The 18908-nt window shown below is 42.3% G+C and overlaps 1 protein-coding gene across 2 annotated transcripts; it reads right to left on the reverse strand.

Annotated features, from left to right (window-relative positions):
* Positions 1-3928: 3928 nt before the first annotated feature.
* Positions 3929-18414, reverse strand: LOC105091274 (zinc finger protein OZF). Of its 2 annotated transcripts, none has more exons than XM_031457096.2 (5): positions 18004-18414; positions 15911-16034; positions 15734-15831; positions 9185-9311; positions 3929-7852 (listed from the first exon to the last, which is right to left on the reverse strand). In XM_031457096.2, the coding sequence occupies exons 3-5, from the start codon at positions 15746-15748 to the stop codon at positions 6360-6362; spliced, it is 1635 nt and encodes a 544-aa protein (XP_031312956.1). In that variant the 5' UTR covers positions 15749-15831; positions 15911-16034; positions 18004-18414; the 3' UTR covers positions 3929-6359. The 2 variants fall into 2 exon arrangements, with proteins under 2 accessions (XP_031312956.1, XP_064345850.1); XM_064489780.1 differs by having other exon boundaries at positions 17892-18414.
* Positions 18415-18908: the final 494 nt, after the last annotated feature.

Genomic DNA, 18908 nt, shown 5'->3' on the forward strand with positions numbered 1-18908 from the left:
AATGCATTCTCTATAGATATAGCCCCTGAGAGCCAACAACAGTTTGCCTTCACCTGGGAAGGCAGATAATGGACATTTGTTGTGTTGCCGCAGGGATGTCTGCACGGCCCCACACTGTGCCATGGTCTAGTGGCCTAGGACCTGGCTACATGGAGCAAACAGATACTGTCCATTTGTTCCATTACATAGATGACGTAATGCTAACCTCTGATTCGCTTTCAGAGTTGGAAGCCAGGGCCACAGCGCTGCGAGAAGCGCTGGCGGGCTGGGGGCCGGCCGTGAACGAGGACAAAGTGCAAGGAGCTGGATATTCTGTCAAATTCTTGGCTGTTCTCTGGTCACGTAAGACAAAACTGCTGCCTGCAGCAGTAATAGACAAAATCCAGGCATATTCACGCCCTGAAACAGTTAAACCGTTACAGACTTATTTAGGCCTTTGGGAATACTGGCGGGTGTTTATTCATCATTTGGCCCAGATAGCTAAACCCCAGTTTAATCTCATTAAGAAGGGAGAAGTCTGAAGTTGGTCTGATGAGATCGAATGTGCATTTGTTGAATCTAAGTGGGCGATGGCCCAAGCGAAAGTGCGGTACAAAATAGATCCAGACCTCCCTTTCTGGCTAACACTCCATGTGGACGATGATGGATATGGTTGGGGCTAAGGGCAAAAGCATGGGCAACAGAAAGTGCCCATAGGATTCTGGTCTGAGTTATAGAAAGGGGCTCAATATCGTTATTGTTTTACTGAGAAACAATTTCTAGCTACTTATGCATCCTTGATAGCCACTGAACCCCTGACGGAGGCAAGAGGTCCAAGTGCAGACCACATACCCTACTGCAGGATGGGCACACACGTGGGTAAAGCAACCCCGACCGGGAACTGCCTAGACCCCAACTGACAAAGTGGGGTGCTTATTTGGAACAGAGAGCCCAATACACCACTAGCCTCTTGGCTGCAGGTTTGCATCAGGTATTAAGACCTGTGAGATTTGCTGCACCTGTTGTACAGATGCTCCCACAAGGGGTGGACCCTGTGCCCAGTCCCTTTCATGAAGGGAAAGGGCCACCCCTGGGAACTGCTTGGTATACAGATGGCTCTTGTAAGGGCAGCCCGCCCACTTGGGTTGCAGTAGCACTGCACCCTGCCACTGCAGCCTTCTGGTATGAGACGGGAGAATGCCAATCCAGCCAATGGGCTGAGTTACAGGCGGTGTGGATGGTGTTGATGAATGAACCTAGCCCCCTGCAGATCTGCATGGATAGTTGGGCTGTGTATCGAGGCCTCACATTGTGCATACCCCAATGGCCCCTGCAAGACTGGATGATTGGGCAACGACCCCTGTGGGGACAACAGATGTGCAAACAGTTATGGGATAAAGGCCAAGAAGGTCAGTATACTGTTTACCATGTACCAGGGCACTGCCAAGCCTTGGCATCAGGTGATGATGCTGCTGACGCGCCAGCCCAACTCCGCCCTGTGCAAGCCATGGTCCCAGCACCCGACATAGTCCCTGGCTCCACGAGAAACTTGGTCATGTAGGCTTGTACACAGTGAGGCAGGTAGCTGAATGATGGGGCCTTCACCTGAGCCACAGTGAAGCCAACGATGCCTTGCAGCAGTGCCCATGGTGTGCTAAGCGCCACCCGCACTGGCGGCGATGGCCCCAACAGATGGGGAGGATTGCACGGGGAATTCAGCCATTGCAGGATGGCAAATAGATTGCATAGGCCCCTTTGCTCCTAGTACGGGCTTGCGGTACCTGCTGACAGTGGTGGACACCGCTACTGGCCTAGGTTTTGCTCAGCACGTGCCCCGAGCTACACAAGACGCTACTAGTACAGCACTGGAAGTTTTATGGGCCTTTTATGGGACTCCCTCAGAAATACACAGTGACAGAGGGACCCCTTTCACTGCCCAACAGACCCAGGAGTGGGCCAAGGGAAATGATATTAACTGGACATTGCATGTGACTTACCGTCTCCAAGCAGCAGGAATGGTTGAACGGTACAATTGCACATTAAAGGACAAACTGAGGGCTCTCCAACCACAAGGGCGAGGCTGGAACAGTGTCTTGCCACAGGCGGCACATCTTTTGAATGAACAACCTTGCCGTACAGGTATGAGCCCACTGGAAAAGTTACTGCAAGGGACCATTCAGAGGCTCAGCGTTGGGCCCGTGCAGGATGCCTGCAATGTCTCAGTAGTGGCGCACGCCTTAATACTATGCACCCCCAGGGTGTTAACTAGAGACCACAGGACACCTGGACATGGAAGAACCAGCTCCAGACTGAAGGCCCCTGGCTAGCCCTGTTGCAACCATGGGGCGACGGGCTAAAGAAAGCCCTGCAGATAACCCCACGAGTGGGGAATGGCCTTTTGATGTACAGGTCACCCTAGGGAAACAGGAGTGTCCCTACTTAAAGGAGCAGGAGCCCTACAGCTTTGGGCAATTCCAGCGATAGCTCCTGAAGCACTTCCAGAGTGTAACCAACCCAGTGTGGGCGGGTTGCTGTGGTACCACTGCCCGGGCGAACAGCCCTTCCCGCCACTGTGCTCTCACAGGATGAGAAAGTGGCGTGCGTCCTCCCAGAAGGGAGAGATTTGACACTCATGGTGTCCACCTCTGCTCTGTCCTTCCGTCCTGGGCAACAGCAAATTCCGTGTTCTCCTGGGCACACACATTCGCGGGAGTCCACAACATCTTCACTGTCGGGTGTGTGCTGAACTTCCTGTAGATGCAGGAGATGGACTGCCGTGGCCCCTCCACCCCGCGTCCAGAGCTAATCGGAGCACCTTGGTTCATTGGAACGCCAACAGGACAGCGAGATCGCCCTGAGACTTGCGGCTACAGTATTTAAAACACACTCTGATGTAAGCATGACAATGACCAGCCCCTTAATTAGAAGAACCTTATGGAATGGGTGGGGATTGATGAACAATATTCATGTCAAAGTGAGAAATTGAAGCTGGAGGTGCAAGTCCACCTCATGGAAGAGGATGTTAAATTTTCTGAATCATGTATTTTTTTATTTGCTTAAAGAGACAGCTTTGCCCAATTTACATATTTAGCTTGGATTTCTTCACTTTACTTCAGTGAAAAACCCAGAGGATGTATAAACCAAGGGCTTATCTTCAGATTTGTGTGGCATGGAAACTTACATAGAGGAACGACAGGTGCAAAATTCGAGTTTTATAATCATATAGATACAAGATTCTCAGGTTTTCAGCTTCACTGAGAGTTGCAAAGATACAACGTTCAAAATGGGGGAGCAAGAGACTTGTTGCTAAGGTACAGGTGCATCACTAGGACTCTGGAAACAAAATGTGTTAATTGCACCTTAAAATGCATCTCTCCAGTTCCTCCCCATCATGCCATTGTGTCTACCATCATGTCTTCCTTCCACTCCTACAACAGCACTATTACCTGAATTCAAAATTCAGATAATAGCCAGTGCTTCTTTGATTGCATAACTTGCACACAGTAGGAGGCACCATTTTCATGTGTACAATATAGTGTGATTTAGTATGTTTGCAATTTGTCCAACGACAATATTATCATCATACTTCACTACCTCTTAAAGAAAATGTTCAGCAACATTGAATGAATTGATAAAATGACACAATAAATTACTATAGAGACATTATGTTATTTATATGTACTTAGTAATAAGGGAAGCTTGACTTTCGAACACCTGACTACAGCCAAGTCCCACAAAAGATTTCACATCACCATTTTGTGGTTCCAGTGCTTTCAATTAAGTGAAGTTCCAAGGTAAATAATTCTTCATGTTTATAATGCACCTTCTTTCTACAAGTCATTTCCTTGTGAGCATTATCATATCACAAGCCACCCAAAATAACTCACTGATTTATATACTTCCGTTATAAACTACAGAAAAAACACAAGGAAGAGAAAAAAATGCTAAGAAAAATTTTATAAACATATTTTATTGCAATAGAAAATTAACCACGTAACATATCATCTGATCCCCTAATTTGAAATTCAAATTTTAACAGACTTTTGATAATTGCTTCTCTAGTACACTGCTTAGTTATATTATCTACAAAACATTCCCAGATACTAATTTTTAGCAACTTAGTGTAAAAACCTTAGGTGATGTATCTAAGGAAGATTTTTCTCAAGCATTTGAAACAACTGTATTGAACAATGGGATGCTTCTCTGCTTAGAAGGATTACACCTCACCACAACCTCTTCCTACTTGGCCTGTGTGATCAAGGTGACAAAACAGCCTGAGGGCTTCCTCTTTTGAGCAACTTTAACCAACTGGAAGTTCAAGCCCTAAGTGGGTATGCTCCCCTCAGCCCCCACCTAGCAATCACATTAAGACTAAGCTGGACACCATTCCTTGTTTCTTCATATCATTTCTGGAACAACTTGAAACTCTCCCCTGGCCCCCTAGATATCTGAATTATAGAACATTCTCGTAACACTTGAACGTTAATATCACTCTGAATAACCCAACCTTTGGCTGGAGATCCGTCTTAATCCACTCAATGGCCACAAAAGCAAATTAGCAACAACAAATGTTTTTGCATGATATACAAAATTCCTAGCTGATCTATCAAACAAAAATTTCCCAGTCTACATGGTTCATTTTTATAAGAAAACTCAGGAATATTGTTCCTCTCTAATTATTGTACTCAGTTGGCCAAGGACAAAAGTGAAATTGGAGAAGTTTTAAAATTTCTAGTATTTTTCATATGCTTACTGTATTCCTATTTTCCCTGCATGTAAATTTAGATGCATGCCATAAGACTGATTTGGGTGGGAATAAAACCCCAGGAAAAGTATATTCATATACTGAATATTCAGGACTAAGGAGCAGCTTTTAGGGACTATTTAAAAACAAAAAACAAACAAAAAAACCCAAAACAGTCGCAAGGTGGAGTCACTTACCCACGAGACAGCAAAGCAAGACTTAATTGTAGTTTCACCCCTCGAAGTAACACGACAGTAAACGAATCAATGTCAAGTGTCCTCAATGCCACTGAGGTACGCTACAAGGGAAGATTTCTGTCCTTCCCCTAAACAAGGTAGCCTTGCCTGAGAGAACCTTTCCCTTTACCAATAACTTTCTATCCCACCCAGTTTATGCCTGAAAAGGCTTTTTATAGGGTACAGCTCCTTTGAGCACCACCTTATTTAGAAGTTGGGATGCAACCCAATTCACAAATCATGCAATAAAACCAACTAGATCTTTAAATGCACTCTCTTCAATTTTTGCACATTAGTCAGTCTGAAATAAACTCCTCTGCCACTCAGGCTCCTTTGATTAACTTTTCTCTAACGGTAACTGCTCTCCCCTCAATTTCCAAAAGTAAGATGAACTTTTCACTAAACAGAGATATCTACACCACCTACTCTGACGTGATGGAGAAAGTGACCAGTTTTCCCTGAGCCTTGTTCCCACCACATAACAGGTCACGCTCCTCCTGTGAAAGAACCAGTCCCTGGACGCCCTGCTGCTCTGCTCATGGTCGGGGGCGGGGGAGCTTTCTGTGCTGTTCTGTCCAGTATGGACTACCTGCTGACTGGTGAGAGGTGAAACCCAAGTAAGGACTTTTCCCAATCAGGGCCTCTGTGATCTCCAGAATGACTTCTCTGGTGAATGAATCTCCTGTCTACAGGCCTGGTGATACTGAACCCATGTATCTGATTGCCCTCCAGGACGGCTGTTTCAATGAAGCTTAAGATGTGCACACCTGCTAAAGCCCTTACTTAACTTTCCTCACCAATAGGGATTCTCTGGCTCTAAGTTAGGATTCAAAGTACAATGAAGGATTTGCCACATACATTATATTTGCAACCTTCCTCTCTAATAGGATTTCATGCTGGATCTTTTTAAATTGAAGCACAGTTGACTTACAATATTGCTGGTTGACTCTGAGTTATGAATTTTGACTGAAGACACTGAGACATTCATTGCATTTCCCCGATTTGTCCAGTATGGATTATCTGATGGTAAGTGAGGCTTTTCCACATTCATAGCACGTCCATCATCTCTCCCCACAATGAATCGCCTATGAATTTAAAGTGTCAATTTTGAATGATGACCTTCGCACATATACCATATTGATATGGTTTCTCCTGTGTATCTACTCCCTGAGGCGTAGTCAGAGTTGAGATGTGAGGAAAGGCTTTTCAACACTCGTTACTATTGAAAGGTTCCTCCTCACTATGAATAATCCGATGCCTATCACGGTGTGAATATCAAAGCATTTCCCACGTACATCACATTGTTATGGTTTTTCTCCTGACTGCATTAGTTGTTGTTCTGTAATGTGTTAGGCCTGATGTAAGGTTCTGAAACCCTTATTATGTTGATAAGGTCTCTGTCAAGAATGAATTCTCTGATGACTTTTAAGGTTTCTTTTTGTACTAAAAACATTGCTGCACACATTACATTTGTAAGGTATCTGTCTTGTATGAATTCTCTGATGTTTTGCAACCTCTCCTTTGCGACGAAAGGCCCTGCCACACTCATTACATTTATAAGGTCTGTCTTCAGTATGAATCCCATGATGAATTCTGAGGGTTGATTTACACCTGAAGACCTTGCCACACTCACTACATTGATAAGGCTTCTCTCCAGTATGAATTCTCAGATGGTTCACAAACACTCCTTTGAGACGAAAGGCCCTGCCACACTCACTACATTTATAAGGTCTCTCTTCAGTATGAATTCCGTGGTGACTTCTAAGGGTTGATTTACAGCTGAAGACCTTGCCACACTCACAACATTGATAAGGTTTCTCTCCAGTATGAATTGTCTGATGACTTTGAAGGGTTGATTTATAGCGAAAGACCTTGCCACAGTCATTACATTTAAAACGTTTCTCCCCAGTATGAATTCTATAATGAACTACAAGATATGAATTTTGAGCAAAGGCTTTTCCACAGACGTCACATTTATATGGTCTTTCTCCTGAATGGATTGCTTGATGTTGCCTGAAATGTGATCTCTCACGAAAGCTTTTGCCACACTCAGTGCATTTATAAGGTCTCGCTTCAGAATGACTCCTATAATGCTTTGCAAGATTTCCTCTGTGGTTAAATACCTTGCCACACTCATTACATTTGTAAGGTTTCTCTCCAGTATGAATTCTCTCGTGCCTCCGAAGTGTGTCTTTATGATTAAAGACCTTACCACAGAAATTACATTTGTAAGGTCTCTCACCAGTATGAATTCTCTGATGTCTTACAAGTTTTGAATGGAAAGGAAAGACTTTCCCACATACATCACATTTATCTAACTTCTCCTTCATATGGATGATCTGGTGTCTACTGAGGTATGATCCTTGGAGAAGAGCTTTGCTACTCTGAGTACTTTTGTACAGTCTTTCACTGTATGTCTTCAGGTCTTGTGTCAGTACTAAAGGATGCATAAAATCACTCCCATCTATTTCAGAAATGTTGGTTTGGACACTAGAAGAATTTCCTAGAAGTGGTGAAAATGAGGCACTCCTGTTGCCCGTCTTGTCAGCTTCATTAAAAAAATCAATTTTCTCTTCACTTTTAAAAATATGCAGTTCATTCTGAAAGCTTAATGCAAGTCTGTTTCCCCTGGGCTCGGTCCCTGCACCACTTGTGGCACGTTGGTCTCCCTCTTCACGCAGATTTCCACTACCATTTACAGACGTTCCTTTGTGATTTCTTTCCTCATCTCTCTGCTGAGAGTCACTGTCATATGCATTTTCCTGAATGCTCCTGGGGTCAAAATGTTTTCTTTCAGTCCTTTCATGTCTTTCTGTCATTGCTGTTTGGAAAAATTTTCTATCCATGTTTACCTTTAGTTGTAATTTCTTGATCACATGTATACGAGACATATCTATAAAGAACCATAGTATCCCATTCATTAAAATTCATTAATAAATGTTTCACATTAAATACATGAGAGTACACTAAAACTAGTACTTATACCAAACAGAGTTATGAACCTCCCTAGCATAATCTTATAAATGTTAGGAACACACAAAAAAATAAAATTCTTTACCGAAAATAAAGTGATCAAAGGTAATTCTTATAATTTTAGGGCAGCCTAATTTCAAACAACCTATGACAAAAGGACACAAATGAAACAGTTTTACTATGAATGAATGTATTTTATCGTAACTCCAAAGCACATGCCAATTAACAGTAGATACTGCTGTTTCATAATTAAGGATGAAACTATTATGCTAAACAGAATTACCATACTTATTGTAAAGGAAGAAACTCTAAGGAACAGAAAATAGCCTGTGAAAGCACATAATTTAAATCTAGCATATGTAACTAATACCTGAAATTCATGGCCGTTTAGAACAGGGAAACAAATTCAGTAGAGAAAAAGTTAAGAATTTCACAAACAAATTAAAAATAAAATTTTTTTTCCAAAATGCTTCCTAAGAAAGAAAATACACCCATAAGTTGGGGAGATCAAATATTTCCTTCAAGAGTTTTCAACAAAAATAAACTTCTGTTTGCCCAATGAACTCTCCACTGTGAAAAGAGGACCCCAAACACTATTAATGCTGTGGCTTCCTCTCTGCCCTCTGAGGGCTGACCTGTGCGCACATTTCTCTAACATTCTGACCCACTGGGGTATTTGTTGTTTGTTTTGATTTTTCCTATTTTCAAGTCATGTCCCATAGTTTAGGGCTGTTTGCTATTCTCCCCCAAAATGGAGATAATATTCAGATCAGAAAAAGAAACCCGTGCCTATCTGAAGGAAGAAATGCAAAATCCTCTGTCTTTTCTAGAAACACAACTCTCTTGTTTAGCTGAGGAGTGAGGACTCTCCAGATGTGTCTAGGAAAATGTTTGATAACTTCCCACCACATGCCTCCTGAATATATAAAAAACAGTGTGGTATTCAGATATCTAGCTCTCTTCCTAACAATACGGAGTAAAAAGCCAAGGTAGAAGGTAGAAGACAGGAAATTGGGAATTCTTTAAGTTTGCCACTGAGCTTTATTTATAATTCAGCCCTGGAACAACCCCTCATACAACATGAAATGGGCAGATCATCTGAAGAAACGGTCAGTTTAAAGTCACTGTACTATATCATGACTGAGACAACAGTACTTTCAGATTAACCAAAACAGGGGCTGTCAACAGGCACACAGGGGAAAATGCAAATACCCAAGAGCAAATCTCAACATCAACAGGGAAGTTCTCTCACCCACAGACAGCAGGTTCCTATAGGTCTCCAACATCACATCCCTGTACAAGGCCCTCTGAGCAGGGACCAGGCATTCCCACTCCTCCTGCGAGAATCTGATGGCCACATCCTCAAAGATTAGCTGTTCCTGAAATGAAACGTATTACACCAAGGGGTAAAGAGGAGAATTCTTATCTCCATACAAAGTGAAAAGTGAGAAGGGTAAGGATTGTTTCTGGTGAAGTAAGTATTCTGACAGATGGAAGTTAAGTATTTGGAGCAAGTTGTGTCTCCCCATTTTATTTTTTAATTTTTTTTTCAATTCTTACATGTCTTCCTAAGAGATTATGATATCATTCAACTAATAGTGATTTTTTTTTTTGTCTGTGTGGAGAATCCATGGAACACATGTATCAAACTCAGTGAAATGTCTATGCCAATGCAGTAGATATTCTGTCCTACACACAGAGTGACAGTCAATATCCAGATGAGCTACAGAATGAGCAGTGTCTTCAGAGATGACAAAGTCCACATTAGCTTTATAGAAATGTGAAAATTTCAATTATGATGGTGATAATAACAACGATTAACAGTGTTGGAATACTTCCTATAGGCTAAACATTCTTCAAAATAAGTAATTTAATGGCATGAATTTGTTATCAACATATTATCTCATTAGGAAAGATCTGTTCCCTTTTTACAAGGGACAAAACTGTGTCAGAAACACACTGAGAAACTCAGCTCAAGAAGCTAAGAAATGTCACAGCAAGCACCTGAACTCAGAGGGTTGGGCTCTGAAATTCAACCTTAGGAATCAAACAATGAGTTACAGAGAAATCCTGGACAGGCTTTGGAGAAATGGAAACCCTACACTGTTGGTAGGAATGTAACTTGGTCCAGCCACCATAAAACACACTACAGACATCCCTTAAAAACCTAAAAATAGACATACCCTTTGATCCAGCAATCCCACTCCTGGGCACTGATCGGGAGAAAATTCGAATGCAAACAGAGTCATGCATCCCAATGTGCACAGCAGCAGCATTTACAGTAACTGAGCCATGGAAGCAACATAAATGTCCTTTGCCAGAGACTAAATAAATGTGTTGTGGAATATATAGAGTGAAAGAGTACTGAGCATTAAAAAAATAATTAAATGCCAGTGGCAGCAACATGGATGTGCCTAGGGATTATCATACTAAGTGAAGTAAGTCAGAGAAAGACACATATATATGCTACCACTCATAGTGGAATCTAACAAAATGATAAAATTGAACTTATTTTAAAACAGACACACAGACATAAAAAACATATTCATGGCGACCAAAGAGGAAAGTGGGGGAGGGATATACATCAGGAGTTTGGGATTAGCACATACAAATTACTACAGATACAACAGAAAAACAACAAGGTCCTACTGCATATAGCACAGGGACTATATTCAACACCTCAAAATAATCTTTAATGAAAAAGAATTTCTATATGCATGCATAACTGTATCACTCAGATGCACACCATAAACTAACAGAAGACTGTAAATCAACTGTAACTCAATTTTAAAAAAGGAAACACTGGATGCATTCCTTCTGAAATTACAGTTGAGTGAAGTGGCCTGGTCGGGGCTCCAGCCTCTCACCACTGTACCATGTGCCTCAGCAGGGACCAACAGAGGAAGCAACGAGAGGAAAAACAGACAGGGAGTGACACAGAGACACAGACACAGAGGGAGTGTGTCAGAGAGTGGGAACTGTTAACTGTCACAAATCTAAGGAGAGGGAAAAGCTAAAACTGAAAGGGTGGGAGAAGCCATCCCACCTAAAGAGAGCAGGCGACTACACTGTGGGGCCAAATGACATCCTTCAAAGTCCAACAGCCCCCATTCCTGAATGCTCAGAAGGCTGCCTTCCATCACCCCAAAGATAAAGTATGTTCTGTCCTGGGTGTGTTCGCCCCAACAAACTAACAGCCCCAGGTAACACCCAATCTCACACTAGCTCAGAGTGGCTTCTTTCAGGCTGGTCCCCAACTTATCCATCATAAATCCCACAGCCCTTCACAACCCTGAGATTCTTACCTCACCTACAGCCAATCAAAAAACTTGGGCACAGCCCCCAACCCATTGAGCTCACCTGCTCCTCCGCCCCACCCCGAAAAAGACCCTGGACTTTCATCTCAACACTCACACAGGCACACCTCGTGTGTGTGCTCCACTGCTGTCTATGGCAGTGTAATCTGATACTTTCCTTTTCTATTTCCAGTTTTTGTCTTTGGTAAATTCTTCTAGCACCCATGCACCAGTCTGCTGTGTTCCCCAACATAAACTGTGTTTGAGAACATGACAAAATAAAGATAAAAAATGACACAGAACACAAAAGATATTCCATAAAGTTAAGAGTCCGTTCACCAAGAAGATAAAGGAATTCTATGTTTATACCTAACATTAGAGCTTCCCCCAAAATGAAGCAAACGTGAACAGAAATGAAAGAAACAGAATCAGCTCAGCAATAGTTGAGGACTTCAGTGACCCAGTTTCACTTCTGGATGGAACCAGACTGAAGATCAAAGGAATCACAGGACCTGAACAACACTACAGACCGACTGGACATGACACACACGTACAGATCACTCCAACAGCAGCAGCAGAAAACACGTGCTTCTCAAGCACACATGAAATATCCTCCATGACAGAGCACATGTTAGGCCACGAAAGAAATCCTAACAATTTTAAGACACAGAGATCATAAAAGGTTAACTTGTTGTAATCACAATGAAATAAAACTAAAACAGGAGGAAGAAAAAAGAAAAATTCTGCAAAATATGGAAACTAAGCAACTAATTCTTACACAATCAATGGCACAAAGAAGAAATCACACGAATATTCTTGAACATTTGGATAAAATGAAAAGACAACATGCCATAATTTATAGCACGCAGTGAAGGCTGTGGTGAAAGGGAAGGCAACATAGCAAAATGGTTACAACAAAATGCAAAAGATTTCAAATAAGAAAACCATTTTTACATCTCAAGAAAGTAGAAATAGAAGATCAAACTAAATCCAACTTTAGCAAAAAGAAAGAGTGAAATAAGATTTGACCAGAGAGAAGGAAAAGGAAATTAGAAACATTTAAATATCAATAAAGCAAGAGTTGGTGTTTTGAAAAAACTTAAATGGAAAAACCCTTAACTAGATAAGGAAAAAAGAAGGAAAAAAGAATGAAAAGCAGGTATGAAACAAAAGACACTGCAACTGATATGGGGGGAGGGTATCCCTCAAGTGGTACAGCACATGCTCAGCCCCCAAGAGGTCCTGGGTTCAGTCCCCAGTACCTCCTCCTCCAAGTGGAAATCAATGAAGAAATGTAAGTACCTCCCCCTCATAAAAAAAAAAACACACAAATAACACAAGCAATTCATATGGAAGTCAGTTTTTCAAGGACTATAAGGGAATGCTATAAACAATAATGCCTACAAACCACATAATCTAGAACATTTTTAGAAACACACAACCTACTAAACCTCAATCATTAAAACATAAAAACAATTGAACTGAATTATGACTAGAGAGTCTCAAGTAGTAAGATCTCAAACAAAGAAAAACCCAGTATCAAATAAGTGCACCGCAGAATTCTACCATTTAAAAAAGATTAATTTCAAAAAAAAAAAAACTTCAGTCCAGCAAAAAATTCTGCATGCAAGATCCTGAAACAAAACCCACAGAAAGACCCAACAAGAAAGGGGAACTAAAAACCAATACTCTCATGAATACTGATGCAAAATCCTTGACAAAGTACTAGCAAACCAACTTCAACAGCACATTCAAAATATCTGACTTCATGAGCAAAAGGATTTTATTCCTATAAGGCAAGGGGAACATAATATACAAAAATCAATTCATTTGATAGACCACATTAAGAGATGAAAGAAAAAAAAAACACACAAATCATCTCAACTCATCCATAAAAAAGCATTGTGAAAAATTCAACAACCTTTCAACACATAAACACTCAACAAAATAGAAACAGTAAATGTTCTCAACAGAATGAATATCACTTATGGCATGGGCATCAGTGGTAGAGTGCATGCCTAGCATGCACAGGCTCCAGGGTTCAAACCCCAGTACTCAAGTAAGTAACTAATCAATAAACCAAACTACCTTCCCCCATGAGTGAAGAAAACAAATGAATATGATTTATGAAACACGTACAGCTAACATCATACTAAAAAGTGAAGGACTGGAAGTTTTCTCCTCTCAGATCAGGAAGAAGGCAAGGATGTACTCTCTGCACTACTGTTTTAAAAAGTACTGAAAGTCCTGCCAGTGCAATTAGACACAAAAAAGAAATCAAAGTCTCACAAAGTGAAAAAGAAGTAAAATTATCTTGTTTCTTATATGATATGGTTATATATTTATAACCTGTAAATATTCCACAAGAAAATTGGTACATCAAATAATAATTTTAGAAAAGTTGCACAATACAAAACCAACGTGCAAAAATCAGCTGCATTTCTGTATACAGTGGACAAAGTCAATGGGAAATTAGAGAAGAAAACTATTTAGTAAGTATTTAAAAAGGGATGAAATATTTAGGGAATACATTTGCCAAAAAGGGTAAGGATTTGTAAATTGAAAACTACTAAACATTCCTAAAAGAAATCCAAAAAGATACACATAAATGGACAACCTGTACTCATGCACTGCAAGTATTAATACTCTTGAAATGTCCAAACTACCCAAACTCTTCTACACATTCAGTGGAGTCATTATCAAATTCCAATGGCTTTCTCTGCAGAAATAGCAAAAACACACTAAAGGTTATATGGAATCTCGAAGGGCCCCAAATACCCAAAAAGCTGGAAGAAGAAACATGGAGGCCTCCTTTTTTCAGATTTCAAAGCATCCTACAAAGTAATCAAGATGGCACATTACTGGCTTAGACACAGGCACAAAAATCAATGGAAGAGAAGAGAATGCTCAGATACAATCCTTCACATCTATTTAAAATGTACTGACAAGGATGTTAAGATTGCAGAGTGAAAAAAAGACAGGCTCATAACAAATGGTGCTGGGAAACTGGGTATTTACCTGTAAAACAATGAAGCTGAAACCTTATGGGCCAAACAACACACCCAACACAGTGAACAGGAAAAAACAGAAGAATGGAGGTAATGAAAGTGATATAAAGAATTTCCAACCCTCAAACACTTAGATTTAGGAGGGAGGGTATAGCTCAAGTGGTAGAGCAGATGCTTAGCATACACAAGGTACTGGGTTCAATCCCCAGGACCACCTCTAAAAATAAATACTAAGCAAACCTAATTACCTCCCCCAAAAAAACTTAAAAAAAAAAAAAAAGAAAAAAGAAACACTTAGATTTATTTCATAGTTTAAAATAGATGATGGAATAAAACACCCTCTATCACTTATATTTCTTAATTATTATGATTTCAGTCACTGACTCACTCATTTGGCTTCGATTCTCTGAGAAAAAGTCACAACAAATTTCCCCTTATTGCTCTATTTCCAGATTTTACAAGGTATTTTCCACATTAATACCGACATCCACATGCAGCTACTGTTTATTTTCATGGAGGTACTGGGGACTGAACCCAGGACCTTGTGTAAAATTTTTTTTTTTATATTTTGCTTTATTTATATTTTGGTTTTATTTTGGGGGGAGGTAATTAGGTTTACTTATTTATTTTAAACATGTGCAGCTCCCTTATCTTGATTTATAGAGATTGGACAGTGCATCCAGATGGGCCACTACACAACCCTGCTGACCAACAGCACTGACACACCAGTTCTTTGAATCCACTAGTGTGAAGCCCTGCCCAGGACAATGCTCAGTGGAGACTCTTCGCATGTTCCAGGTCACTGGGTCACGGGGATGGAATCTAAGTGGAGATGACAAACACTGAGGAAAGGAGCTGGGTGACTGTGAATGTACAGGTGTCATGCAGGATACTTCAGAGTCAGACAAGATTAGCAAGTCCAAAAGAGGGCATTTTGGAAGGACAGACAAAATAATCAACTGATGTGATGTATATATACAATGGAGTACTACTCCGCCATAAAAAAGAATAATATGATGTCATGTGTAGCAACATGGATGACTGTGGAGTTCATCATTCTAAGTGAAGAAAGCAGGAAAAAGAAAAAAATACTATAGAATATCACTTATATGTGGAATCTAGAAAAAAGAGCCTAAAAAAAAAAAAAGACACATAAACTTATTTACAAAAGAGCAACTGACTTACAGACATAGAAGACAAACTAAGGGGTTACCAGGGGGAACAGTGGGGTGGGAAGGGATAAATTGGAATTTCGAGATTTGCAGATACTAACTACTATATAAAATAGATAAACAACTTTATACTGTATAGCACAGGGAACTATATTCAATACCTTGTAGCAACCTATAATGAAAAAGAACATGAAAAGGAATATACGTCTGTGTGTGTGTGTGTGTGTGTATGAAGGTAACGTTACGCTGTACATCAGAAATTGACACAACATTGTAAACTCACTATACTTTGATAATAAAGAGAAAACTGAAAATATGACTTTACCTGAGAAGGAGCCATTCCTGACTCCTTTTCTTTCTTCTTCCTCTTCTTCCCGACTTCTTCCTCAGACAAGTGGAGTCTTCAGAGATCAATCTTTCAAGCTGAAAACATTCTGTTTAATGCTCCTAAAAAACATACCCACTTCCTGTGCCACAACCACACACATCGGGGGAACCTCACCACGTGCACTAAACAGTCCTCTTCTGCCCACTGTCACAGGAGGGACTCAGGACAGGAAACCACACAGAGGCCAACCAGGCACTTCTTCACATTTCTTGGTATCTCACTCCACTCGTGGTGAGGCCTACAAAGCGATTATTTGACAAGTGTACACACTGTGCAATAATTCTCACAAGAAAGTAATTTATACTTCTGTCAACTCGAGATTACCATTTTGTCTCTGTGTGGTGATTCCAAGTATACAGTCGCACTATGAGAGTAACTACAGTCAGCAGGCTGTACGTTAGATGTGCGGGTTGCACTATTTTATTTTACAACTCAACGTTTGTAACCTTTGGCCAACATCTCCCCGTTTCCCTCTTCACCCAGCCCTCAGGACAACCTTTACACTCCAAGGCTCTATGAGTCTTACATTTCAGGTTTCCAAGTAGTGCCCTTCTTCTGTCCTAGCACTGTCTTAATTCATGGCTGACATAAATTTTCTGTCCACCCATGTATGAACAGACATTTTAGCTCATTCTGCAACTCAGATGTCCTAAATAATGCAGTAATGCTCACTGCAGTGCAGATATTTCCCTGAATAGAACGATTTCGTTCCCTTTGACTATCTAGCCAGAGGTGTGTGATTTAAGCAAACAAACGCTAAATGTATTACATTGTAAAGCCATCAATCAGTATGACACAGATTAGTCGTCCACATCCAACATCTCACCTGCCATCTGCATTCAGTTTGCCCCCTCAACCTGCACTGTGTGTTTCCATTTCATTCTTTATCTGTCTCCCTATTTGTTTGTGTCACTATCTTTGTTCCCCTCTACCCTCCCTCTGTCCCTGCTGCGCTCCTGTCCCCTCCCTCGCCCCGGTCCTGCCCCAATCGGCAACGTGTTCCCCCTCTTGCTGCTCCTTCCCCCCAACCTTTCTGATTGCCCCGTATCTCCACGGATTTCTGCCTGATTCTTCCTCCACCTCTGCTCCCTGTCGGCCCTCCGGCTTACATCCCTTCTAACCTTTCACCCTCCCTTCCTCCCCACTCTCACACCCCAGGTGGCTGTGCCTCCTTCCTGCTCTTTCTCTTCCTCTGCTCTTCAAGTCAATAGCTGTCCTCTGTCCTCCGGGACCAGCATGCTTTGAAGGCCATGGTTCCAAGTCTTTTAAACTCTCTCCCACTCCCTGTGTGAAGCGCCTAACCGTCGTTAGTCACCCTGTCTTCCCGCCTTCCCGCCGACCCAGGGCCCCTCTCCTGCTGTGGCTCTCCAATGGCCGGAGATCCTGTTCCTTTATTCACGTGTCTATTTTATCCACCTGCTACTTTAAGGGATAAATCTATTTACTATCGTTTTGCAAGTGCCTCAGCCATCCTAAACTACATCATCGATTTTCTACCATTCTTTTCACCTCAGTGTTTCTACTTTCCTCTGAGCTGCTCTCTCTCTGTTTCAACTGAACCCCTCGCCCAGGTACTTACGGACGAGTGAATAGGATGCCCGCTTCAACGGAGAGACCGTTTTCCAGCGGGGTGGAATTTGGGATGTAACAATACTGGGGGGGGAGTGTCACACGGCTGCCTCACGTCACCTCCCCCTATGTGGGGTGGGGGAAGGGCTGACTACGAAGGGGAGGCCCGCGGAGCAGATGCACAGCCCTGAGGACGCTGGGACAGAGGGGCTGGGAGGCAGGAGGTCTCAGGAGAGGGCTGGGCTCCCCAGCATACCGGGACCTGGGAGAGGACGCGGCCTCCCGGGAGCGGGGCGGCCGGCGTTGCTCTCCAGGGGCCAAGAGGGCGAGGCTGGGGACGCGAGGAAGAGGATGTTACACTGGCGGGGTCGGAGGGAGGGAGTATAGGGTTCTTAGCAGGAAAATATCAGGAAAGGCAGTGTCTCCGTGACCGAATGCAAAAAAGCCAAGGGCAGAGACCAGCCTCAGAGCGGTTTCAGACCCAAAGGAAAAGATCCCCGACCTGTAGCGGCGCGTCCGGACTTACGTGGCCAGGGGGCCGGGTGCTGGGGCTCTAGGTTCGCAGTGACTCCCAAATCCTGAAGACGGAGGAAGGGGGACCGCGCAGTACAGATTTATATTAGAAAAAAGGAACTTACCCTCTGCTGTGTGACCTTTCCTCCGCGCTCTCCACTTCCGGGTCCGTAAACATCTTCACATCCGCGAGATGAGAGGCGGAACTTCCTGGGCGGGGCCTGGGTAGCTCTACCGGTGGGGCGGGGCTAAGAGGGAGTTAGGTTTACACAGGGACAGGCTGGAGGCTGGGCAGGGGACTCTGGGAGGCCAGGGGAGGAGATAATGCTTCACATTGTCTTGACCCCCTGGTTTTAAGTCCCTGAGTGGAAGAGTTTTCCAGTAAAAGCTTACAGTTACATGGGCAGCTAAACTTGGAAATAAGATGTCTTGCTCCTGAGGCTCAAGCAATCCAGTGGCTGGGAACGTGGGTCTCCAAGTGGTTGCTGTTGGGCCGTGGTTGGATCCCCGATTATTCCCTGCAAGTAGAATTCATTTAAGGCTGTTTAAGGTAAAGAGCTAGACTTCTCTCTGTATTATAAACTAGAATGAGAAATAGAAAACTCTCCCCTAGTAGAATGGGCCATTTCATACTGGCATGTACAAAAACAGCTTTTCCTTTTATCGTCTGACATAAATGCACAGCCTAAAAATTGAGAGTTAATGTTTTATTTGGCGGGAGGACTCGAGGCGGGATGACAGCCCCTCAGATGGCTCTGAGGGACTGCTCCAAAGAGGTAGGAGAGGAGCTAGGATATATAGGAGCTTTACAACAAAGACCAGGTAGTTGGAACATTAAAAGATTACTTGTTATCTAAAGAAAATCAGGCATCTCAAGTTCAAGAATTTAGTGCTTTTCTATATATGGGAGGAAGCAAACATTTGGGCTCGCTGAAGTCATTCCTTTTACAAGCACCTAGGTATCTAGGTTCATTATTGTGTCCTTTATTATTGTGAGTCTGCTGAGTGCACCATTGTGAGTGGCTGCAGA

This window comes from Camelus dromedarius, chromosome 9, assembly GCF_036321535.1.
Source record: "Camelus dromedarius isolate mCamDro1 chromosome 9, mCamDro1.pat, whole genome shotgun sequence".
NCBI lineage: Eukaryota > Metazoa > Chordata > Mammalia > Artiodactyla > Camelidae > Camelus > Camelus dromedarius.

What these genes read in the sequence shown, in the direction of transcription:
- LOC105091274 (XM_031457096.2), bottom strand. An exon ending in TAGGAACCTGCTGTCTGTGG is followed by an intron (nt 7,853 to 9,184) that starts GTGAGAGAACTT and finishes GGTTCTTTATAG; the next exon opens with ATATGTCTCGTATACATGTG.